Source organism: Macaca thibetana, chromosome 12 (assembly GCF_024542745.1).
Source record: "Macaca thibetana thibetana isolate TM-01 chromosome 12, ASM2454274v1, whole genome shotgun sequence".
NCBI lineage: Eukaryota > Metazoa > Chordata > Mammalia > Primates > Cercopithecidae > Macaca > Macaca thibetana.
In genome coordinates, this window is record NC_065589.1 from 111801667 (window position 1) to 111829343 (window position 27677).

The window sequence follows — 27677 nt, forward strand, 5'->3', positions numbered from 1 at the left end:
ATAGGCCACTGCACCCAACCTTGGAGGTTACTTGTTATTGTGTTTTGCAGAAAAGATCAATTCTTGAAGACCATGAAGCCAGAATTAGGCCAGAGACATCCACTTGGGTGAATCCCAGGAACAATCTGAAGCAAAGATGTTAGAAACAGGGGTCAGTCATGAAGAAAGAGGTGACAGGCAGGAGTTAAGTAAGGGTCGAGTCAAAAAAGCTAACAATTTGAAACCATATTCCAGTTCTAGTAGGAAATGCAAATGACTCAGTGGACAGGTCATGAGAAGACCAGAACACAGATGGTGGGTGTTCAGATGAGGAGGTGACCTCTCAATGGTCGTGTAGGGATTTGAATTTTCTACAGTAGATTTAAAAAAATCAGGGAAACAGCCCAATATCCTTTCAGATACCATTCTTACTGACTAGAGGCCTGGGTTTGCCTAACTTTGCAATCCGTAGGTCATCACTGTGACCAGCTAGTTAGGGCTTGGGCAGATGGGACTTGAAACAAAGAGACTGAAATTGGTAGTAGAATCCATCTGACACTTTGACTTTTTTTTTTTTTTCTGATGGGATATTTTCATTAACCCCATCCTAAATTTCTATTTCCCGGATCAAACGATAGCTGGTCAAGGAAGATTGTGGGTTGTATTTTCTGAAATATTAGCCATCTTAATTTTTTTTTTTTTGTGGAAAAGGTGGAAGGGACTCACTCCTAACTTTTCTCAAACTGTTTGACAACAGCATATTTTTATATTGTTATCATAAGTGTTAATTAAATTCGAAACTGGTCCTTTGGACTAAATTGTCTAAATTTTCTAGTTCAGTATGATTTACTGCATAGTGTTTCTTCAGTAGATCTAAACCTTAAAAAAAAATCCTTCCATGTGACAAACTGTGATGCAATTTTGCAGCTGTTTTCATTCTAAACATATTGAGCCCAATATATCCCAATTAGAAGAAATGTATATGAATTATCCTTATTAAGCGGTATTTGTAATTCTCTAGCATTTGTCTAAATTTTTTGGTCTCTATTTTCTTCTAGTTGTACATTCCAATTGGCTACATTAAGATACAGCAGATTTTACAAAATAATGAAAAATTTATACATGTTTTAAATAGAAATGTTTAAAAATTACTATGGTTTTCATTTCCTTGATTCATGAAATGATAATATAACAGAAAGGGAAAATAAGATCCAAAATGAGATTTGGGTCATATGTTTTGCTCTGAACACTTGATTTTTCTTTGGAACTTGGAGTTTGATATAATGTGGAGCCTGGAAAGGGAGCATATGGTGTATACAAGGAACTCTTTTCTCTTACTGTGATTTTTGTCTATTTTCAAAATGCAAGTTTGGGAAAAGATTTTAGGTGGATTCTAGTTACCTACCTATAAATAGTAGTGTCAATATCTTTCTTGGATCCTGCTGCCATCCAGATGGGGGTAGAACCTTTTTGAAAAATTGTAGAAAAGGGGTGAAGTCTCATGTGACTATAGTTGTAGAAATCCAGCAATTCATAACCTTTTTGTGGTAGGCATATAAATGCTGTCTCTATCAATGTGCCTGGTGAGGGTTCCTTGAAGTACTAGTGGCTCCTTCCATCCTGTACAGTTCTTTGATGGGGATGGGATACTCTGAACTCTTGGACTGTTCTTCTCTTCCACCCTTCCTCACTCTCTCCCTGTGGACTCCCCAGATAATTTAATTTGGAAGTTTCTTAGATACCTAGTATAAAGTGCTGTCTAAGAAAGGAATTAAGCCAATTCTGCTCGTGTAGAATATTCATTTATTCAGAGATTATCAAACGGTAAACTACCTGTTGAAATGTTTATGGGTTTTTTCATTGAATATTTTGTGCGTTTTTTACTTCATTACTTTCTTCCCTTCTCTTTATTGTTTTTCCCCCATAATTTATTTGAGTTTATTTTGCCATTCTTTTTCTAACTCTTTGAGATGAATATTTAGCTTATTAATTATTAATTTTATGCCTTTCTGCATTTTTGATGTCGATACTTATTTATATACATTTTCCTCTAAATATTGATTTAGTTGCACGTTGCAAATTTTCTATGTTGTTTTCATTATTGTTGAATACAAAATGTTTAAACATTTTTAATAAAATTTTTTTGTGATTTATGAATTATTTAAAGCAATGCTATTCAACCAAATACAAGAGAAGAGACAAATTCCAGCCACGTTTATGATTTAGAATTTTAAACTTCAAATCACAGGATTTTTTGGCCCTACGGCTGCCTCTGGTTGTGCTCAGTGTGATGCCTTGATACTGGCACACCGGATTCTTGGACGCAGCCTTTTGCCTGGTTCTTATTGGCTCCATCTCTTTTCCCACGATTCTCCTGATTTCTCCAATACTCTTGCCATTAACCTTTGTGACTCCAGACAGTCTGATCTTGCTTCTGTCACATCCTTACCTCCACTATGCTGCTTACAACTATAACCTTCTGAAACTCAGCCATCCTCAAACATGTAGAGACTATTTTGCCAGAATGTTTAGATCCCTTTTCTGTTTTACAAGAGAAAATATATTTTTACAATTATGTATAAATTTATTTTACCAAACTCATTAATTTATTTCACATTAAAGTTATCTGTAATATTTTTAGGCTGTTCATAAAGCCTCCTGAATGTAGTTCATTACTTCAATCTTATAAACCTAGCATTTCATTAGTAGGATACATTTCTGATGAATAAATAGTGCTGGTTTTCGACATCAAATACTTCGCAACAAAAGTTGGAAAAGAACGTTCTGCATTTACTTAAGACTGCTGGATCTTATTTCCGACCAGGATATATATTCCTCTAGTCAATGTTGATGTGACAGTGGGGACTGGTGACTCAGAAAATTTAATTTACAAATATTTATAATTTTTTTGCTTACAATGACATTAGGGACAGAGAGGTGACCGTTTGGGGAGTTGGACTGGCATGACCTAACTACCAGTTTGTCCCAGGCAGTCAAAAAATGTGGCTTCAAGGAAAGCAATGGTCAAAAATAAAGGTTAAAAAAACCATTGTCTTGCTTTGGTGCAATATCCAAAAACTACAATAAGTATTGTATTTGAAGACTTTAAAAATATACCTTAAGCTTTCTCCCACCATACAGAAAGGATAGTCTCTTGGCTGGCTGTTATGGCTAAATTTTAAAAATGTCCATAAGAAATATCAGTCCTTCAACCTACAGATGTAAAACCCCTAAATTCTGAAACTGCCAACAGGTTTTTTTCCACCCCCTACAGCATTTACTTGTGTTTTGGTTGCAAGAAGTACCCAGGAAGGAATAAAATTTAGTAAGAGAATGGGGATGTTATGACTAAAAAAACAAACAAACAAACAAACCTGGGTTTGGAGTGGGGAGAGGGAGAGAGAGAGAGGAATATTTTGCAGTAGAAAAAGTATAATCTGGAGAGACAGAGGAGTTGAGAGTGCCCCTTTAAACTGCAGGACTGCAATTGATCTCTGTATGTTTTCTGGTTTTTGTCCCTTTGAAAAGGGAATGAGAGCCAGGATCATTGGCTGTACTGTGGAGCTGTCACATCTCCATACTGAAAAGGTACACTGCAAGTGAATTTAAACCGTTTTTGGCTTTCTATTCCATATTGCCAAGAGCTTTGAGACTGATGAACCAAGTAAATGCTTTATTTAGGGCTAAGTGAGATACAGATTCCTCCAATCTGACAGCGTTTCAGCCTCCGGAGTGAGGAAGCAGCAGAAACAGAAGCAGCAGAAGCAACAGCAGTAGCAGCAGCAGCAGCAGCAGCAGCAGCAGCCCCTACTGAAGTCCAATAGAGGAGACTTGATCTCTAGTTCATTCTGGAACTCCGCCTGGGATTGTGTACTGTCCAGGGTCCTGAAACATGAACCAAACTGCCAGCGTGTCCCATCACATCAAGTGTCAACCCTCAAAAACAATCAAGGTAGGATCTGGTTTTGTTTCTTCCCTCTGCTTCTGCACATGTGTCTTCATTCATCTGCCTAACACATGGGCATTGATAGAGGTACTGATAGTGGACATACCTATTGATTTGAGTTTGAATTGAAGGTTGAATCACAATAAAGCATTTGGCTCTGCATGTGTATGTAGACTGGAAAGAATAGTTTCCACTGAACACTTCTTTCATCCTGATGACTTCTTTTTACTGAGAATCTATCAGTGGTATATTTCCAGATGAAAGTTTAGTGAGTGTTTAGAAGAGTTTCCAGTCCATGCCAATTTTCTTGATAGAACTGGTGAAGAATTTGCAAACTGCTAGAAATAAATAGCATCAAATTGACTACAAGTCTGAAAACAGAATTTCATTGTCATATGAATTTTGGATCTCTTATCCTTTTTTTAAAAAAAGCTCATCCTTTATTGTGAGCATTGAACTGGTGGTTATACTAAAGTGATTATGGTGAGAGAGGATGAAAGACTAGAGAGAGAGTATAAAATCACATGTCCTTATTTATATCACCATGTAACTCAAAACCAGTGAGATGATTGGAGATACTCTTTAATGCAGGTGTTGTTTAAAATTTGAGGCTTTTCTGACAGCACATGGTTAAAGGCAAAGAACAAACTCACAATTTCACTCTTCTGTTTTAGTTTCAAGTCATGCTTATACCATTCTCTTTGTTTTCATTTGGGATGCTTTTACTTCCAAGAAGATTTATAAGTGACCAGGCTTCCAATCAAAGTTCACTCTATTTTGCCATTTACTTGAATTGTATTATTATCTGTGTGGATATTTTGCATCTTGAGGGAAAGTGATGGATTTGTCTGAAACTCTTTTATGAAAAAAACAAAAAAACAAAAACAAAAAGAAACGTGATATCCTGACAGGGCATCTTTAATTACTGCAATCTCTCATTAACATACAAGTGCATACCTTTTGCTACTATTCCAGAATTTGATAAGCCTGACTTTTTATGATTTACATCATATTTTGTTTATGTCTCAGGCCTTTAATGATATTGCATAGACTGTAATTACAAAAGGAATATAATTTTCAACAATGTCTCTTCTTCATGAATTTACCTACCCTTTGCCAGAGTGTTTCAGTGATAGATAAACCATAAACTAAACATGTTCCTCTATTTATTAGCAGTGACTTTTAAAAGCAATGGGGTTTCCAGGGTATATTAAATGATGCATACTTAGATTCCCATCACACATAAACATAGGGAGTTAACTGAAATCATGCAGAACTCATATTCAGATAATTTATACCATATCTAATAACAAAGATATGAGAATCTTTTTCAGCGTTAGATTTTCTGTGCTGTATTTAAGTTTAGAAATAAAAAATGTTGAGCTTTTGGATATAAGTTTTCCTCTGTGTATCAATTTTCCCACATACATCAATAGTCTAAGCATATCACCACTGAACAAAGTCAAAATAGTAAATACATGACACTCTACATTGGGATATATAAGCTCTAGTGGGAAGTATGTGTTGAAGTCTAAAGTAGGATAGAGTTACAAACTGGCTGCCTACTGCTGAGTATGTCTAGAATGCCATAACATAACCAGTGGCTTTCTGTTTAAGAGTTTGAGGTCACAGGAATCAAGCATTTATTTTCCCTTTTCTTTATTGAGTAAGCACAAATGACTACTACTTTCTGAGACTTCAAATCACTTCCTTTATTATTGCTCTGGCATTGACTGCCCACAAACAAACTGTGGAACAGAAAAAAAAAATGCTTCTAGTGTAGGGGTTTTACATCATCTTGCTGATCTTGCAGATGCTGGTTTTTCCTTCTAACTGCAGCCGTTGAATTGAAATGAAAAGCATCATAAAAATTGGACAACCCACCACTTAACAATGTATTATATTAATGGCTTAATGAAGGAATCTTGAATCAAAGCTTTGGGTAATTTGGTTAATTGTAAAAGTTAAATTCTTTTTTAATATTGCTCTGGGGAGCAAAAAAAAAAAAATGCTTGTGATGTTCACAAAGTATATATAGTTGCAAGCACTGAGCTATTAAGGGAGTAATTACTTGAGTATTTTCCAATTTGCAACAGTAAAAAGGGATGAGTGCAAAAGCTCTCTTAGTTCAAATTATGTGCTCAATTATGAAACATTTATGGCTTTTGGAATTTATACTAAAAATGGCTATCTATATTTAGGTAATGCATTAGCCTATGAACAAAATGCAATAACAATCTAAAGAAAAACTCTAAGATGAGAGGTTTCTGGGAAGCTGTGGGACATTGGAGCTCAAAATACTCTTTGAACTTTTAGAATTTTAGTTTCAAGCATGGTTGTTTAAAGTGAATTTTTTTCCTCACTCTTAAAGTTACTATCGGATAATTTTAAGTAACCCTCCCTCATGGAATCTGGTTGACCTGCAGATAATGATAACTCACTTTGAGGATCTGAAAATAAATAACTTGCAGATTGATCCATTTTAGAAATTCAAAAACCTCTAGAGACTTCCCCCAAAGCTCAGTGTAATAACCTCTAGGGAACTTTTCCCCCATCAGTATAGTAAATGCTGAATATTTCTTCTCTCAACAGTAAACTACTGCTAAAAAGAATGCAATGGGCATGAACAAAAATGAAATGCATTGCTGAAATAGCTGTAAAGACCAAAAGTGTGCAGGAGGAGAAAAAACAGCTCTCTGTGTGTGTGTATGTGTGTTTTCTTCTCCACCTGAAGTTCAAGAAGTGGTGAAGTCTATAGTGGGTCAAATTCAGCAATTGTTGCCCATGAAGGCTGTTTGTGGCCATGATGTGTCAGAGTTGGAAAAGAGGGAATTGGGAGACGTTATAATGGAACAAGATGATCAACAGTGTTCAGGTTGCTTGACACTTGCTTTGGTCATTCTGGCCATTCTTTAGCTCAGCCAGTTACTGACACACTTTTCCTGGCATACTTGGGCAGGTATGTTCCTATCATCAAAACCAGTAAGGGAGAGAAAAGGGAGTCAAATAAGGGTGCCAAGTGTGTTCTCAGATCACTTTGGGTGAAATGTTGAATGCAATTCACTCTGAAAACTTTCATCTATTTCAGAGCTTGTAAAGGAGTAAAGCTTTTCCTGATATGATTACAAATCTTCCTGTGAAGGTAGCAATACTCTTTTAAAAAAATCTTTTACTCTGAGATCTATAATGGAAAATTTTAGGAACTATCTGGGAATGCTAAATAGAGAACAGATCTTTGGGTTATTATAAACGTGATTTCTGAAGAATGTCCCCCACCATGGGTAGCAAACTTGATTTTTTCCTTCACCGTTATGGCTTCTCTTGGCTGCACTGAAAGTAAATTAAACCTTTCAGCTAAATCTCTGGTCTTGGTTTACTTCTTTTGCTAGTCAAATTGCAAAGTTAGAATTTTGCCTCTAAAATGTGCAGATTTTTTTCTTATTTCTTTCACATTTGAATATCAGTCTAGCATCCATGTGTGTCTAAAGTGAGTAGAGGAAATCCTTCATCCTTTTTGAAGTTGTAAATTGTGAGTAACTTATCTGGGGTGGTAATTCCTGGATCAAGAATTATATGTATTATATTTTATATGGTAACTCTGAAATACAGTACACAATATTTCTTTATGCTTCCCGTTTAGTGACCAGTCTTCCTCTCTCTCTTTCCTTTTTACGAGACCTGCCTGATTCATTTTAATACCGCCTTCACACCCAGGTTTTCACTTCCATTTAGAAAAGCGTCTCAAGGTCTAAAAGTTCTAGTTACTTCCTACATAGCCCTACTGCAAGTTTTTACAAACTATACTTAAACGAATCTTTAAGATTTTCATTGTCTTCAGAGTACATATTGAGCTGGCAAACTTTTTCATGGTGATTTTTTCTGCCTTTTATATTGTAATATTGATGAGTCATTGTGCTAATAAAGACTTCTTACCCCTTGCTACTTCTAATCCATAGTCTCAGCCAAATGAGGCATAGGAAACAGAAGATAAGGGAGTAAAAGAGGATGAAAATCTTATTACAAGTATATATTGTTAAGTTTGTAGGCTTGGAACATGGTGGTTAGGAAATAATTTCTTTAGCAAATTGGTATTTTGGAGTGTGACATTGCCATGAATTGGCATGATGAGATGGCTTGGAAATATAGCATTGCAATCTCACTGGTTGTTATTTTTTTATTTTTATTTTTATTTTGAGACAGAGTCTCACTCTGTTGCCAGGCTGCTCACTGCATCCTCCGCCTCCCAGGTTCAAGTGATTATCCTGCCTCACAGCCTCCCTAGTAGCTGGGACTACAGGTGCCTGCTACCATGCCCAGCTAATTTTTATATTTTTAGTAGAGATGGGGTTTCACCATGTTGGCCAGGATGATCTTGATCTCTTGACCGCATGATCCACTCCCCTCAGCCTCCCAAAGTGCTGGGATTACAGGCGTGAGCCACTGTGCCCGGCCCACTTGTTGTTAATTCTATACCCCTAACCTAAATGCTGGACGCTGACAAACCTGTGTTTCACATAGTACTTGAACTTGAATTGCAAGTTATTCTTAAAGGGTATTTCATAATTAAACATATAAATTACATCCACAAAAATTTAGAAATGCAAGGAGGGTTTAATAACAAGAAATCCACCTCTGTGTGTCATTGCAATATGCAAAATGGAAGATTCTTCAGTTTCACTATTACAGCATATGAAATTCTAAGTGCAAACATTCTTACATACTTCTATATTGTACCTTATCTTAGAGAGTCTTCCTAGGCCTAATCCTAAGAACTTTACTCATAAGAAAACATAAAAAGAAACTTTATAAAATTATCGACTCAACATAGATTCATACACACCAAAGAGAGTTATCTCTGGTAACTCTACAACAACTGAATTCACCAGTGAGTTCTATACTTCCATTTAAGCAAGGTACAGATTTTCCTTCAGCATTAGGATGAGTCATTCTAAGTGGTGATAGATGATGAAATGAAAAGAAAAAACTTACAAAAATTAGAAATGAGGATACTGTATGTGTGTGAGAGAAAATTTTTTTCTCTTAGCAATGGTCTACATATTTTTAATTATTCTGACACAGCTTCCTTATAGGCTTAAGGCAAAATCACAGCCTGTGATGAACATGAATAGGACCATCTGCTAATGACAAATTTATCACCATTTACAATTTCCATTTATGGTCAAGTATTTAAATCATAAATAATTATAGGACAATTTATTTCAAATTGCTATAAATTCAGCTGTTTTAAAAATGAAGCATTACAGTTTTTTTCTTTTTAATAAAGAGTAACTATAATAATTGGCCAGCTTTACATTTTATAGCTTATATCTTCATGAAATCAAACGTTTCTTTTTTATTTGACATAGTGTTTGAATGTCAACTTTTACTTTTAGGAAGTATTCTCGTATAATATAAATTTCGAGGTAAATTTAAACAGTTTTGTGAAATATTTAGTATTTATTTTATCCTTGAAAAAGTAATGTGTTAATAATTTTTTAGAAATTCATGTTTTGGTCAGTTAGTGAAGACATTCTTGATGGTAAATTTGTGATGACAAATTACTAACTCTCACTGAAAAGACATTATGGTTCTACAAAGAAGCATGGAGGTAGTAAGCTAAGATAGTGGTTATCAAAGTGCTCTCCCTAGACCAGCAGCATCAGCATCTCCTGTGAACCCATTAAAAATGCAAATTCTCCGTCTGACTTCACCTACTAAATCAGAAACTCTTGGGGTAGGGCCCAGCAATATTTGGTTTAACAAGCCCTTCAGGTGATTCTGATGCATATTGATGTTTTGGAACCACCGAGCTAAAGGATTACAAAATAAGACACACCCGTGCTATTGTCAGCTTGTAAGAACTGTCTGTGTTTGGGTATCACAGAAGAGGTCTAAACAACTTCAGAATGATACTCAAGGTTATTACGTAACATGACTTCTATGAGAGCCAAAATTTCATCATTAGGTTTATCTCTTTTATTCCTCACAGGGATTACTTTATACTATGCCTTTCACCCAGTAGGCATTAAATATATATTTGTTGGTTATTAATGACTGTTAAGGTCATTTAGTAGAGATGATGCTCTAAGAGGACTTAAATAATATTGTAAGACCTTACTCAACAGGTAAGCAGGTTAAAGGCCTTGCTTTTTATTCTAAATTCATAGAAAATTTATCAGAGAAGTATACTGATATTTTGGCTTTTGATGGTTTTGTTCTCTGATTTTGGTTTGGGACCATCTGGTAATCAACACATTTTGGTAACTAGAGGGATTTAGAATCATACTAATTTTTTGTCCAGAAATTGTGCTGGACAAATATCTCCCTTCTTGCCAGCTGTATCTGAAAATCGTCAAACAATGGTGGGGAGGAATACCATCACATTAGCATTTCTCCTTGTCTTTATGAATGTTCTTTGGCCCTTAGATATGTGCCAGGTTGGTAGGGCATAACTGGAAGTAGTACACAACTGGAACAACATAAATAATTGTGAACAAATCTGGCCTTCCACAGACAGACACAGCATAATATTACATTAGCAGAACCAGATTCAAGCTGGGGGATAAACTGTGAAATAAGGAAATTACCTCTGAACGGGCTTATTTCTTGGAAATTCTTCATAGCACTCTGATGTTCTTCTTTGTTTTTTATAGTTACCACTGGGAAGAAAAGTAAAATGCATATGGCCTACACTACTACCTGCAAACGGATATAATGTGGATCAGATGGCTTTTTCTTTAGAGGGGCATCCTTAAGTTGAGTTCTCACTCTCCCTTTACCACATGAATCATGTGGCCTTGGGGAAGGCAATTAACCCTGTTAAGTATTTTTCCCCACTAACAGAAGGGCAATAAACTTAAATTATCTGCCCAAACAAAAATGCTATGTAAGTGCTTTGTATTATGATTTGTTCTAGCAGCAATTTTTAAGGATACGACATTTTCATAAAGAGTTGAATAGTGAGAATCAATTTTTATGACATAAAAGCTGAGAATTTTATTTGCAATTATTATTAACTATAATGATGATAAAAATTCATTTTGAAGTCACCAGGGGGATGAAAAGTATCTTCTAATGTTGTAGTAACATCTGCAAGATTTCATCATGAACCTTTATCAGAGAGGTAGGGGAAGAAGAAGATTGGATTCAAATGTCATTGAAAGAACTGATTAATTCAGTAAAAAAAATGCAGTTACTCATCCCAGTGCTGTGCTACCAAAATGGAAAATACCTGGGTAGCTGCAATGATGGTACATATGGTTGCACTGAGGAGGAATTTTATCGTGGAATAAATATAGTCTTCATATTATCTCTGTGCTTCTAGACTTGATATTTCCTTTGCCTCACATACCTTCCCCATCCCCCAGACCCCAAAAATGGTTATTTTAGCAAACTCCTATTCTTACTTTAAATCTTATGCAGAATTTTCTCGGTGAGCATTTTCTCACAGTCTCCTAGTCAGACTGTTATGTTCTTACCTAATCACCTGTGTTCTCATATAGTCTTCTGCACCTCTTGAATAACAATTAATCTTTTGAGTTATAATTATTTGTTTCCATGTGAGTCTCTCTACTAGCTATTAAGGGGCTCTGATTTTTTTTTTTTTTTTTTACTTTTGTTAATCTCAGTACCTGTCCTAATATCTGGCACATGGCAGGTGCTCAATTAACATTCTTTCAATAAAAGAACAGTCAAAGAAAGCTATACATTCATTTGTCTTCCCAAGAAATGTAGTTTGACTTTTGAGTTCAAAAATATACTGGTCTTTGTTGAGTTAAACAGAACTAAACCTGTTACTCTGAAATATGCAAACAACATTTGAAGGAAATAACAAGGTTCCTCAGGGATTGTGAAAACAATGTGCTATTTCTCTCGAGGATAAGTGGCTTCTGTAAGTAAAAAAAATAGGTTTTCATTATGAGCATTTTTCTACATTAAGAAAGTCTTGTGACCAAACAGAGACAAACCCTGTCGTTCTGTTTTGGAGCTTGGGTTAGTATAGCAGACACAGGTTACTGCTGATTTCAGTAGGTAGGGCTTTCCAGGGGACTGTTTGTTCTGGCACTCTAGTGAGGCTTTTTATAACCAGAAACCTTAATTTCCAAGATGAATCATTGCTGACGGACTGAAAAGCACCACTTCTCCCAACTCTGGTTTCCAGAATTCTGCCCTAAGAAAAATGAGTTCCACTTCATTTTAATGGAAAGTACATAGCATAAAATTACTTATTGTATTTAAAGATTGGCCCTTTATTTATTTGTTTTTTGTTTTTGTTTTCGTTTTTTTGATTCAGTGGAAGAATTAGGACAGAGAGATGATGCAAGGCAGGCATTTTTGATCAAGGATGGATAGCTATGGCAAAATTTTTCCTTTAGGTATATCCTCTGAAGGAAATAAAATAGAATGAAAGAACAAACTCACGAACTGTTGTCGGATGATCAGTGAGCACAGCATGGTGTGAGGAATAGAGCACTGGACTTGTTCTCTCATTGTTTCGGTTATTCAATATTTCATGAAAGAGAATTCAAATGTGAGTAGGGCGATAGCTTTTGTTTTTGAAGAGCATGGCTATGATATAAATTGATATGATTACAATGTAAAGTGATGAGTATTAAGTGGGATAAATACTTAGGTTTGTCATCGGTGGGAAGGGGGGCGTTCACAAAATCCAAGTCAGAACTCTACATAGGAGTTAGATTGATAAAGAAAGGAAAAGGAAATAGTTCAGAAACAGAGAAAATGTGCAAAGAGGAAGAAAAAAGGCAATGCAACTGTCATGAAAGCCCTTAATAGTTGAGACCAACTAGATTACAAAGGGTAAATGATTGGGAGGGGTGAGAAGCAAGGCTGAAAATGCATACAGGGAGCTGGACTTTGCGTTATTTTTCAGGATTTGGCTGTACTCCGACAGCAAAACTTAAATGCAAATAGTGCAGGGACAAGATCTTGGGATGTAAATTCAGGACCCAGTTCTATGACCCTGGGAAACATTCCTGAGGTTTGTGTCTTCAAGTAAAATGTAAAGATGGTAACACGTCCCTGGTCCGTCTTTCAGGATAATCCAAATATAAGATGTTATTATTAGCCAGACAGGCTTTACAGAAGGTAAATCTTAACAAGAACAAAAGATTTGTTCATTAGCTTCATTTAGAAAGGTACCACCCACTTTCTTGAAGGCTATTAATAGCTTAATAGATGGTCTTTAAATACTAATTAAGTGGTAGCCTTATAATCTAAAAGTGTCTTTTTTGACTAATGCCAATCATTTAGCTGTACCGACATTTTCCTCTTTAATATTTGAAAATAATATACTGACAATCATTCTCTTGCATATTGGTTGCTGATTCATTATTTCAACAACGCCTAGTAATACATGAATGGCTTCTGTTAATAGCATTGTATATAATCTTGAAGAATACCTGGAAATTTCAGGTGTAGAGATATGATGATTATTTTCTTCCTTATTCTCCCGATTACATATGCTATATGTTGTCTTTAATAAAGATACCTTGTGTTTTTTGAAAGATCAGTTCCAAGGGGTTGGGGGTGATCTCTCTTGATGGCTGGCACCATTTTCAAGAGGATACAGGAAAAATTAAAGTGCATTTGATGTGCTGTGTTTCTATAATCATACAACTTTAAATATTTCTTAGAGATATCCTAGTCTAGACTCTCATTTTGCAGACAAGAAAGCTGAGAATTAGAAAGGAAAAATAGGCAAACATGAGCATTGTCCATTCACTCCTTTAAACAGGAACCACACTCATGATCATGGTCTTTTGAGATCTGGGGTAAATTAAAGAACATATAGATTTTATTAATTGAGATGCTTTTCATTGAAAGCATCAGAAAATAACAGAAAAAGTTAAATAAATTGGCTAAAAGATTAAGAAATTATAATTTCCCAAACAGAAAAAGTCCCTTAGTAGAACACCTCCAGGGTCAGTTAAATTGATGCCCAAATATCATGGCCTAGAACCCAGCCTCTTTGCATCTTTCTGCTTTGTTTTTCTCAAACTAACTTCTGTCATGGTGATTACATGGTTTCTTCAATTCCATAACTGGTCTGCAGACATGACAACTGACAATGTCCAGTAGACAAAGAGTGGTTTCTTTCTTTGATGTTCTTTTTAAGAAAGAGTACCCCACAACTCTTGTTGGTTAGAACTAAATCCTGCACCAATTCCTTATCTAATTGCTTGATGATCCACAGGGTTGAGTGGAGAAAATAGAAAAGTAGGTAGCACAAGTAAATATTGGATTCTGTTGAAAACAATCAGGGAGATTGGACAGTTTGAAGGTAGAAGACAAAAAATACCTACCACAGGGATCAGCAAAATAGATTTTAGAATCTGATAGACACATGATGTGCACCACACTGTGAAAAATAGGCAATGCCATGGTCCAAGCACACTTTCAAAAAATGTGTATTAATTTAAAATATAACATTGTTCCTGATTGCTCCCCTTATAGCAGAGCTTCTTTGATCACGGTTCAGCAAAAGGGCATGTAGAAAGAAGTCTCATCTCCTTTCATATTAAATGACTCAGTATCCAATCAATTTTCATTGTGTTTTCTTTCCTTTATTTCTTTTTTCTTTGCTAACATGTCATTGGACTTTCTTCTATTTGGGGAGCATGAAACAAAATAATGGTGGTATTCTTCATCAAATAATTAAGGTTCTCAGGGCCTATCACTATTACCTCTTCTCTGGTACCTCTAGGGATTTGAAGTTTGTATACAGTCAGGAGCATTGTTCTTAAACCTTCATTGTAACACCCAAATGTTACAGGAGTTGCATGAGGATTGTGGTTACATGTGCAACAGTTGACACTGTGATGACTGGGATGAGCACGCACCCACCTAAAGACATACCAGAGCAAAACCCATTCCCCCTCCAAAGAAATACTTTGATCTTTGACTTTTGTTTGCTATATTCACTATCGAAATCCTTGTACTAAATGGTTTCATTTTATAAACGAGCCTTTTAAATTGTGTATTCTGTTATTTTGTCTATCCATACGTTAATTCAACAAATGTTAATTGGATATACAATAGATACTGTGTTACACAAATGAGGAAACCAAAAGGGATAGGACACAGAGCCTGTCTTTAAAAACCTTACAGTCCGACGCCTTTTCTCTTCTCTCCTTGCTTGGGATGAAGGAGAAAAGCAAGGAAAAGTAAGTCATTGATGACCATAGCATATGAAAAGTGTCATGACAGAGGCAAGAAGACTGTGTTCTGAGACAGCAGAGAAGGGGCTCTTCACTCCAACTGACAGATGAGTTTGGATCTTTGAACTGAAACTTAATGGGCAAGCAATAGCAGCTTGGTGAAGAATCGGGAGAGAAAAGAATGCTCCAAATGGTGCCATATGTGAAAGTACTCAGATAAGGGAGGTTACCACCACCACCATCATTGGGGTAATCATCATTATTATCTCATCGCTACCATTGTTAAGTGCCCAAACCATGACACTTTTCTAGGTACTTTTATGAGCTATCTTTAGTTCCTACAGTGACTTAGTAGTAATTATTGTTCTTATTTTATAGATGAAAACATTAATTTGCCCAAGGTCACCCAGACTGTAAGAGGTGGAGATCATGCTTGACTTCAGATAAGCTTGCTACAAAACCGAAGCTGACTGTTCATGCTTTCTGCCTCCTATGTGAGAGTCTCCTAACTCTCAGGTTTCCACCAGCTAAGGAACCAGTTTTGTTACCCAGGGTTCCCTGCTATTTGAAGCCTCTCAGTTGAAGTTTCCTGTTTTCTCTCATGAGAATGCTTCCTGTTCCTTTTAATCTGCCTGGTAGTTACCACTCCTCATTTGGGTTGAATTCACAGGGAATTTGCCTCATCTTGCAAGATTTCTCAATCTTTTTTTTTTTTTTTTTTCCAGCCTCAGGAAGATGACTTGCTTTGTCCTTCCCTCCCCCTGCAAACAACATCACATTTATGTCTATTTATCTTTGTTTATCCTATCCCTTCACTCTCTTTCCTACCCTGTCTACCTTCCACTATATACTGAATCCACAGCTAGACTGCAAGCTCCTAGAAGCCAAGGCAGCCTCTCATTTGTCATTGTGACTTCAGTGTCTAGCATTATTCTTGACACGGAATGAAGTCTCAAAAAGAACTTGCTAAATAAATGAGTGAGTGAAGGCCATCCAATGTGGGGAATGCTATGTTACTGCTCCGGAATATTCTTTCATAGTATTAATGTTTCATTTTATTTGATATATAATCACATGGCTTTTATTCCAGAAGACGATATCACCATAAGAAAGGTAGCTAAATACATTCTTGTTTTTTTCAAGGGATTTTATTTCTATTTTGTGGGTGGGTGTGTGTGTGTGTGTGTGTTGGGGGTGGTGGCATATGTATTTAAGACAATAAGATAGAAGATATAAGAGGTGGGTTTTAAAAATGTAAATACAGGCTGGGTCCAGTGGCTCACGCCTGTAATCCCAGCACTTTGGGAAGCCGACGTGGATGGGTCACCTGAGGTCAGGAATTCCAGATCAGCCTAGGCAACATAGTGAAACCCTGTCTCTACTGAAAATACAAAAATTAGCCAGGCGTGGTGTTGCATGCCTGTAGTCCCAGCTACATGGGAGGCTGAGGCAGGAGAATCGCCTGAACCTGTGATGCGGAGGTGGCAGTGAGCAGATATCACGCCACTGCATACCAGCCTGGGTGACAGTTCAAGACTCTGCCTCAAAAAAAAAAAAAAAAAAAAAAAAAAAGGTAAATACAGCTGTAGTTGGCTTATTGCTAAGTTATTTCATTGGAGTTTGGCTGAAAAGGTTTAAAGTGATTTCAAGTTTGGAGAAGTTACTTTTTTCTGTAATAAGAAGAAAATATCTTCTAAGCACCTACTCTGTGCCAGAAAGTCTCATACCCACAAATTCATTTACTTTTTACCATTTTCCTGCTTAGTAAAGTAGTAAAATTCAACAGCTAAACAGCTGATCTTCATCTAGCCCTCTGTATTCAGTATTTCTTCTAATATTTCCAGATAGACATTATTCTCATTTTACCAAAAAATTTTAAGGGCTTAATTTTTTGAATACAAAAGAGGTAGAACTGGGCCCACTACCCAGCCCTGCTTTGATTCCTTAGTTCAAACCCATTGCATCATACCACATGGCAATACTGCTTGTGACAATATCTAACTTAAGGGTACTTACTTCTAAAATATACCGGCACTTGACTATCCACACAATCATTATATGCTGACAGATGGGTCTTTTCAAAGTCTCACGTTTTCACAGTCATCACCCCACTCAAGTCCTTATCATATATTACTAATGGAGACTGTAAGATGAGGCCAACCTGGAAACATCAGAACTGGGAACTCAGACCTCAGTGAGGCAGGAGAAACAGTAGAGAATCCAGAAAGTGCATCTAATGGGAATACTAAGCAGGATATAACACCATAAACTAATTTCAAAGGATAGCTTAGGGTCTGGGAGAGATGGAACATTGAGGAATAAGGACAAGTTTGCACAAATCTGGATGGCCGGTGATTTTAAGTCCATTTGGATTAGTAACTTCTTAACATTAGAGGCCCAGGCAGAGGCATCTGTAACTATCTTGGTCTAGCCAGGGTCAGGGTAAGAATATTAGCAATAACAACCATGTCAGGAATACACATAGGATTCAAGTATTTGCAAAACATTTTAGATTTTTTTTGTATTGAATGTCAACCACAGTCCTATAAGACGCACATACTTATTATCGACAGGATATGATAAAATGAAGAAGGAAATGTATGTTGTGAAATAAAAATAGCAGTGTATAATGAAGTATACATACACTGTACAGTTTTATAAATTGCAACACATTTTGGAAAGGCAACTGCTTAAGAGAGTGGTTGTGATTACACGTACAAAATATTTCAGGCATTTAAAGTACTGGGCTAAATTTTTCCCAGTCATTAAAATAGGGCATAAGAGGTAGCGTATGTTCTAGAGATCACTAGAGTACAATAAGCCAAGGGCAGATATGAAGCCAGCATAAAGTGGGGCAAAGATAGCAACAAATATCATATTACAGTGCGTGTGGTCTATTCCTGGATACTGTGGTTATAGAGTCCAAGTTCTGCTGCCAATGCCACAATAAGAAAGCCATGGACAAATTTAGAAAACAGTTAATAAGAGTGATGCTATCTATGCCTGATCTAGCTCCATCTAGGGAGAAGGTTCGAGAAAGAGTTTGAGATGAGTTTGTGGCGTAGACCAAGAGTAAGATAAAGGAGGGTAGACTTGGGTATATAAATAAAAATTGGGTTCAATCTTAATGTTCAGGAGAGAACAGACCCTGTGTCTGTTGTATCTTACACAGACTGTGTTGGTCAATACAAATAACTGTGTCCATTTTGTTTCACTTGCTCTAACTTAGAATTTCTCAACCTCAGCGCTATTGACATGTTGGGCCAGACCACTCTTTGTTGTGAGGCTGTCCTGGGCATTGAAGGATGTTTGGCAGCATCCCTGGCATCTACCAGTCAGTAGCCCCTTCCCCAGTTGTGACAATGAAAGGGCCTCCAGACATTGCTAGTGTCCTCTTGGGAGCAGAATGAACCACTGGCTTAAATGGTAGCTGTTGCTGCAGGTGAGGAAAGTCTGAGACTAGGAGTAGGTCTGGGTCATCCTGGTCTCATGGCTTCTGTGAATTGGGAGCCACTGCAGCAGTCTATTTTTGGGCCTTTCTGAAACTGAGGATGGTTGAGCCACCCAAAGAACACTCAGAGGACGCAGCGTTTGTCAATCAGGATTTACAGATGGAGGAATTTGGGCGGAGAGTTAGTAGTCTGCCCCCAAATCACATGGAAGAACTGATACTTATATCCCTTGAATAACATTCTATACCCTGTCTCTTTTCTCTATAACAAGTGGTTTTTATTTTATGCTTTGCAAGGCCCCAACACTTAGGTATCGAGGGAGAGGCAAAGCAGGAAGGACGCTCCTGCATTTCTGCTCCTATTCCTACTCCTGTCTTGGCCAAAGTAGCACAGCTATCACTATCCCATGCCGAGTATGGTTAGTGTTCCTTTTAAAATAGTAACAAATAATGTTCTCTGAATTATTCCTCTATGCCTGCTTGGAACAGAAGACAGACCAGCGTTAACCCAGAAAGCAGCACAACAATATTCCTTATGTGCTGTTGGAAGTCTCTTTTCAAGGGTAAGGCAGGCTGAGGCTGCAGGGTAAATTTGAAAATCAACAAGGTAGAAAAATACAGGAACTGAGACTCAAAAAGGCCATTTCATCATCCATTCCTGATCTCTTTCCAGAACAGTCATCTTCTTGCCTCCATATTTCACTCTTCCAGGCTATCCTGTGCTATTTTGCCAGAGTTTCTTCCCTGGCAAAGCCTTCACAAATAGTACCCCGTTCTTGAGAATCTGAATTCTCATCCTGATAGCATCTTGCTTGGCAATCTTCAAATTCTATGTTAATCTAGGAACTTCTCACTCTACCCTTTTTCATAAAATAGGAAATCATCTCAGGGTGGAAGAATCACAACTTGACCACTCATCTCTCTCCTATTTGCCTGTCATGAAATGAAATCTAAAATTCTATATTTTGAGATTGATTTTTTTAAATAAAGAGGTTGACTGCTCTAGTTATTTTCTTAAAAGAAGATGAACTTGAAAATTTTGACATATGCATATTTTGTCAGCCAAAGGCATACCATCTATTTCAGGAGGCAATATTATATCCTTGCTAACAATGTGTGCTTTGGAATCAAACTGCCTCAATTCATATTCCAGCTCGTTGCTTTTAGCAATATTATCTGAGGCAAGTTTTCAAAATCATCTGAACCTTCTTTTCTCATCTGTTAGATAGGATAAAAGTGTTCTCTATATTACAGTATGGCAATCAAATGACATGATACATGCAAAGTATTTTTTAAAATAAATAATCACCAGCTTCATTATTATTACTACTTTTTTTTGAGGGGTCATTGATAAAAGCAAATGCACTATTGAAGAGATCATTAATAAAAGTCAATACAATATTGAAGGTTATCTTGGCCAATTTCACAATCATCTCTGAGTTATTGGGAAACAGGTGTTAAAATGAATACATCAACAAAACTATAACTACAGTAAGGCAAAATAATATGAAATGAGATATGAAGACTAAATCACTCTGATAAGAATCAAATTCTCACTGTAGTAAGCCAGTAGAATTTATAAATTAGATATTTAAAAATGTGATTTATTTTGTCCCTATTATAAACCCAGTTTTAAGTGGATTTGTAGGCTTCTAATGGAATTTATGCCATCTTATTTGATTGTTACTTATACAGAACTAAGGATTTCTGAAAGAATTTTGCCTTATGTATTAAAGAAAACTTTAAAAAAGAAATCCTAATGTGTTACTGAAGGTTATACCCAGTATTTGATACTTTAGATCTAAAATAGTTTTATACAATCTGGATAAATTAGAATATTTACCTGAATGTCTTCTGACAAATATTTTATTATATTCTTAATATGGGTCTTAGAAAGAGGAGAATAATATAGGCAAATTGCTACAATCTTTATCAATTAAGTAAATTTCAAAAAATGTTAAGGAATGTGTAACACAAAACGAGCTGAAGAATAGTTTGCAGAATGAGAGTTGAAGATGTTGGGTTCGTCATGGTTGCCATTCCCTATATCATGCATGTTCTTACAGTTGCTGTGACCTTCTTCTCTTGTCCAGCAGGACACTGACATGCAGCATGTAACGTACTACTAGAAGATGTAAACAGTGATCTGGCTATTATGCCAGGACAGATTTTATTCTAAGGTTCTAAATTGGTAGTATCCCCATCACTGATTATATCAGTCAGTGGTCCATGCTATTATCACATGCTACATGACAATCCTAGGGGTAAGAAACATGTCACAGTTTAGAAAGAGCTATACAAAGTCTACTTACAGAGACTACTGTCAAAAAATTTTGTGAGACTTGGGAAAATCATGTATTTTTTTTCCTTTCATCTTCCCTGGATTTTCCTTATTCCTTAATACATGCAAAACTGATGGGGTCAGTTTGGGATCTCAAAGGGAATTATCTGTTCTGTATTACAAGAAGTCTCATGGTGAGCTATGCTTTATTCAAAAAGGATAAAAACAATTTAAATTAAATAACAACAGATAATCATCGAGTTTATTATAAGGTATTGCCATTTGAATACTACAGTTTTACTATAGAATCTTTGTTTCAATACTTTTTTTCAATTTTTGTATGTGACTTACTGCAAGAACTTATTCTGTTATTTTAATGTAGCTATGTTTTTTATTTTTCTTGAGTAGTAGTAAAGAGGGTTATGTCCTGTTATCATGGTGATTTACCCCTGCCATCCATTCCTGGGGAACTTGCTTGGCTGCTATGGTCCATGTGGTGACAGGGTATTCCTGGGTGGACATGACGTGCTGAGGGTACAGTGACATTAAAGCCCTTTTCATTACCTGAAATCTTCTTACAAACCATCTACCAAGGTATGTTAGACCACGAAAAATGTCTTCTATTTTCCTCTACACATTATAACTAGCAATATGCTGAGATGATAAGGGGGCTGGATATGAAAACAAATAGAATACTTTACTTTCTGAAAATCATTCCATAGCAACCAAATGCATTTGGGATGACATCTATCTATCTATTAATCATCTATCTATCTATCTATCTATCTATCTATCTATCTATCTATCATCTATCTGTTCTAAGAGCATATGTTTGTGTTCAAATGTCTGCTTTTCTAAAAAAGTATTTTTGGAAACTGACATATAAAATGATCAGTACTAGTAATGTTTCAATCCTTTCTTGTGTTTTGGTATAGTACTGACTTTTTAAAATCTATAGATATTTTGTATATAATTTCAGATTAGCTGAAATAGCTAGGGTTTAATTAAAATTACTTCCTCCCTGGAGAAAAAGCTCCTTTGTCTGAACGGTGATAATTCTGAGTATATGATTTAGACATGCCTATTATAACTGCATAGTTGAAAAAAATTACTGAGTAAATTCACAATTTAAACAGGATAACACAAGGTGTACATTTAAGTTATTTATGACACAAATTTTTTTCTGGTCTCCACTTAATGGAAAATATAGAACACTGTGCATTACTTTTGTTTATTCATTATAGGACTATTTTTTAGGCCCTTCTTTACCTACTGTAAGCTTTGTAACTTGGTTTGTGTTACTTTCTGCATATAAACTAATAAGGAGGCATATTTTTCAATAGATATGAGCCTTTCACTAATTCAGAATGCCTATTTCTTTAATTAGTACAAATTAGAGATTATGTTTTTCTCGGAACAAAATGCATTTTTATGTCAATTAAATGAGAATTTTTGATGAAATGTTTCCTAACAGAGAGTAAGTAATTGTGATATAATTGTTTGTAGATGAAAAATAACTGCCACATTCATGGCAAATGTGAGTTTAATGCAGATGATTTTCATGATTATGATGTGTTTTATGCCGCTTTTTATACCCACGGTTTTGGAAGCACTCATAGTACCAGTTAAGGCAAAAGCATCTTAATGTTTGTTTTAGTGCTTGGCAACAAATAGAGTCTATAAAATATGTAGTAGTTAATATTAAAAGCACATGCCAGATTGTAACATAAAGAGTTTATTCAATCTCTTTAAAGTCATCAATTTTAAGCTTCATCTGAATGGTTAGCATTTGCGTTCCTTATGATTTTCAGCAGGTGAGCTCCTGTGAAGTTAGGAACTGGCTACCCCTGCAAGCCCCCATTGGCACAGCCCCAGTCTCTTAATGAGCTTGCCTCATTGCTGAGTGAGCAAAACACTCTTAACAATGCTCCTTTTGAGCCATCTTTGTTGGAGGGGGAAATAAAGAGAGGCGCCAAGCCTGCAAATTCTTTCCTGATCCCATTGGTTCACCAGGAGAGAACAATTTTGTTTACCATGGTTGCGGTTTTTCAAGGTTGCCTTTACTTAGGATTTGATTACCTGGCTCCCTCCACCAATCAGCGTTTCCCACACACTCTCTTGCCTCCAATAATGACCAGCCTCCTTTTTTAAGACCAGCCTCCTCTTTATCATATTGCATTACATACTTGATGAAAGGAGACCTAGAAGGCTTTAAGAAAGATAGAGTAATGTTTTGCTGGCGTAGAGGGCCTGTTCTTCGGAGACAAATGCTTGCTTTTCATTTTGATCAGCTATCTGCACTTAAAAGCCTCCGAGCCTGGGACATGTTAAACAGTCTGGGGCTCAGTGTTCTCATCCGGAAATTGGAGGATTAGAAATAACATACAAGTACCTGGTACATACCAAATATGATAGAAGATAGCTTCAACCTTTAGCTATAAGAAGAATGGAAAATGAAAAAGAGACAGGTGGAGAGAGGGAGGGAGACGAGAGCTGCGTGGAGCTGCTGGTTAGGAGGTAGGAAATAATGAGGCCTCGATCGTCTAAGATACAGAAGTCTCTACTGAATTGAAACGAAGCGCTACAATGTTCCTTCAAATTCATCGCAGTTGAGAGAAAACTGGAGCAGAATGTGATATCAAGAAAGGGCTTGACGAGGGTGACCAAAGCAAATGGATATGGAGCTTTATTGGAATGAAACATTATCCTGTAACATCAGGTAATTTTCTGTTTTAAAAAATACACTTTAAAGTCTTAGAATAATTTGATATTTACCGACAAGTTGCAAAGATTGTACAGAGCTCCCACATATACCAACATAGTTTCCCCTATTGCTAATATTTTACACTACTATAGTACATTTGTCACAGTGAGGAATAAACGTTGTGGCACGTTACTATTATCTAAACTCTATACTTTATTTAACTTTATTAGTTTTTCCCTAACCTCCTGTTCCAGGATCCCCTCTATCACATGACATTTAGTCATTATTTCTCCTTAGCCTTCTCTGAACTGTGATAATTTTTCAGAGTTTCTTTTCAACAACCTTGGAAGTTTTGAGAAGGACTGGTCCCTTATTTTGTAGAATGTCCCTCAAGTGGGTTTTTATCTGATGTTTTTCTCATAGTTAGACTGGGGTCATGGGCTTTGGGGAGGAAAACTTCAGAACGGATATACTCTTCAATTCTTTTCCTAACAAGGGTCTATGCTATCAACGTGACTATCACTGATGCTGTTAACCTAGATCACTTGGCCAAGATAGTGTTTCAGGTGTCTCCACTACAAAATGCTCTTCCCCCCCTACTTTGCACACCATACTCTCTGCAGCAATAGTAGGCACAGCCTACCCTTACATGGTGGGAAATTATTCTCTATCTCCTTCAGACAGGGCAGGTATCAACATAAATTATTTAAAATTCTTCTATTCAGACATCCATCTCTTCCTCTTCTCCCTCCCCCTGTTGACTTTATTCAATCACATACTTATTGAATCACTTCGCTCCTGCATACTTTCAGCCTAAGCCTATCATTTTTGTTTTGTAAGCATCTCCTTAATTTGTGATACCATAATAAACTCGAGGATTATCTTGTATATTCTCTGTCTTGGACCTAGAATCAACAATTTCCCCAAGGACTCTGGTTTCTTTCATTGGAGAATGGCTTTTGAAACCAAGATCTGGGTGTGCCAGTCGCTACAGGGGATTCATTGCTTCTAGGCCCTCTCAGTGGACTATGTGTGCATACTAACCCATGTATGTATACATATCTATAATTATTTCAATAGTCATCCATCTGTGTCCACATTAAATATTTAAGCATGAGTTCACAATGATGTTTCCTACTCTAATACTGTACCACATGGATCCTTTGCTTGTCTGTAACCTCCCATTTGAAAACTGAGAAAATGGGATCTTACTCTTATTGGTTCATTTACTTACTTTCTCCATCCAGGTATACGTACATGAAGAGTGGCTTCAGGATTGGTAAGTTATGTTCCTTTGAAAAATAGCTTTACCAACTAGAGGACAGTGCTTATGTGCAGTTCCTTTGCCCTTTTATCTTCTGCTTTCCAATCATTTCCAAAGTTACTCAGGTCAACAGTTCTTTAACCCAACCTCTTCAGCGAGGTTATGCTGTACACTTAGCATACAGTTAGATCTTTTTGTCAGTGTGCATTTCATCCTGGGATCTTTCAATCTACTGGTATTTTAAATTTGCATATGTTAAATGTATTCTCTGCTCTGTAAAGTTCTGTGAATTTTGACAAATATACAGTGTCATGTATTCATCACTGTGGTACTATGTGGAATACTCTCACCACCCTAAAAGAATCTCCTGTGCTTTACCTAGTCAACTGTCTCCCTCCCCAAACCCCTTGAAATCTCTCATCTGTTTTCTGTCCATATATTTCTGCCTTTTCAAGACTGTCATATGAATAAGATCATAGATTATGTTGCCTTTTCAGATAGGCTTTTTTTCATTTAGTAATATGCATTTAAGAATCATTCACATTGTGGCATGGATTAATAGCTCATTCTACTTTATTGCTAAGTAATATTATCTGTGGATATGTCTGTTTGTTTATCTGTTCGCCTTCTGAGAACTCGGTTGCTTTGAGTTAGGGGTAATTATGAATAAAACTTCTAGAAACATTCAGGTGCAGGTTTTGTGTGGACATAAATTCAAGTCAATTGAGTGAATACCTAAAAGTGAAACTGATGGGGAATATGGTAAGTCTAAACTGTCTTTCAAAGTGGCTATACCATTTTGCATTCTGACCAGCAATGAAGAGGAATGCTTCACCAGCAGTATGGATATTGTCATTTTTTATTTTAAGATTTCAGTCATTCTAATAGGCATGAAGTGGTATCTTGTTGTTTTAATTTGCAGTTCTCTAATTACAAATAGTGCTGGGCATCTCTTTATATACTTATTTGCTACCTGTATATCTTCTTTGGTGGGGAGTATGTTCAGTTATTTTGTCCATTTTTAACTGGGTTATTTATTTTCTTATTTTTGATTTGTAAGAGGTTTTCTAAAGAAATATTTCAGATACACATCGTTTATTAAATATGTGAGTTGCAAATATTTTCTCCTAGTCTGTGACTTATCTTTTCATTTTCTTAATAGTGTCCTTAACAGAACAAAGGTTTTTAATTTTTTAATTGTATTTCTATCCTCTTTTTGTCCATGGTTATATCCTCTACTATACGGAACTATTCCACTTATCGTTAGAGCAAATCGTATTCATTTCTGTTACTCTAAATAATTGTCCAATGGCCGAGAGCTGTGGCTCATGCCTGTAATCCCAGCTACTTGGAAGGCTGAGGCGGGAGAATCACTTGAACCCAGGAGGCAGAGATTGATGTGAGATGAGATCGTGCCACTGCAATCCACCCTGGATGACAGAGTGAGACTCTGTCTCAAAAAAATAAAAAATAATAAATAAATAAATAAATATGCATTATAGTGTATTGAAAAGAACTGCTATATGTGGCATGCCACTCATTATGTTAGTTTTTCCCCATTCTCCATAAAATGACCACTGTGTCTGTCAGAGCTGTGACACAGAAATCTCTAACCATCTAAACACCTGAGCATGCCCAGGACTGGAGGGGAACTATTGCATTCCATATAGAGTACAGTAATCATGGGCATTGGGTTCAGAGACCTCAGTTCAAATTTTGCTCTTAACATTTCCTGGTTGTGTGAATGTAGAAAAGTAACTTAAGTTTTCTGAACTTTAGCCTTCTCACCTATAAAATGAGGACAATATAGTCGACATGTCTTAGGTGTTATTAGAAGGACACGTAAAAAGTGTTTAGCACAGGGCCTGATATAGTGTAGCACCCAGTAAATGTTAGTGCACACTTGCTTTTCCCCCTTGTGTCCCACATTTTCTTTCAGCCTCTCCTGATTTTTCCCAGTGGAACTCCTTACCTTGCATCCATCATTTCTATTGCAATGCATTTCTATGCCTTTTTGAGGAGCTTTTCTATTCCTTCTACACTGAAAATGGCTCATCCTATTGATATAATTTCCCTGCTCCCAGCAAATGGCCGCTGTAGCACTTCCTGATACCTAGATCACAAAGTGCACGAACAGGTTAGGGGAGCACATGTTAAAAAACAATATACCGGCAAGCTCACCTTTCTCTTGCTTCTCATTTCCAACCTATCACCAAGCCCTGGGAATTTGACTCTATAAGATCTTTTCAATGGGCTTACTCTGTGATTGAACATAAAAATTTTTTTTAAATAACTCAACCTAAAACCATAAAGTATTTTTTGCTTTTATTATTATTTGTAAATAAGTCATAATAATTGTACACATTTGTGGAGTACAGTGTGATATTCTGATACAGGTATACAATGTGTAATGATCAAATCAGAGTAATTAGCATATCACTTCAAACATTTATCATTTCTCTGAGTTGGGAACATTCAAAACCTGCTTTTCTAGGCATTTTAAAACATACAAGAAATGTTGTTAATTAAAGTCACCTACAATGGTATAGAACGTTAAAATGTATTCCTTCCATCTAGCTGTGCTTTGTGTCTGTTGACCAACTTTTGACCGCGCTTCTCCCCACCCCCACCTGCCTCTGGAATCACTGTTCCACTCTCTACTTCTGTGAGATAAACTTAGTAAGAAATAATACTATTAGGATGATAATTTTCCACAAATTCATCTATAAATTTATTGCAATTCTAATTAAAAATCCCGTATGATTTATTATGGACCTGACATACTCAAACTTGTTTGGAAGAGAATATGTTGAAGAATTGCCAAGAAATGTATCAGAACATTCTATAAAGCCACAATAACTAAAGCAATCTGATA

General features: G+C 36.3%; 1 protein-coding gene across 1 annotated transcript in view; it reads left to right on the forward strand.

The window, feature by feature from the left end:
• The first annotated feature begins 3411 nt into the window (after positions 1–3411).
• The window catches only part of DPP10 (dipeptidyl peptidase like 10), a 1406192-nt gene continuing 1381926 nt past the window's right edge, over positions 3412–27677 (forward strand). The window contains exon 1 of the mRNA XM_050751763.1: positions 3412–3931. Within this exon, the coding sequence (XP_050607720.1) occupies positions 3872–3931 (60 nt within the window). The 5' untranslated portion in view covers positions 3412–3871. The remainder of the gene's footprint in view (positions 3932–27677) is intronic.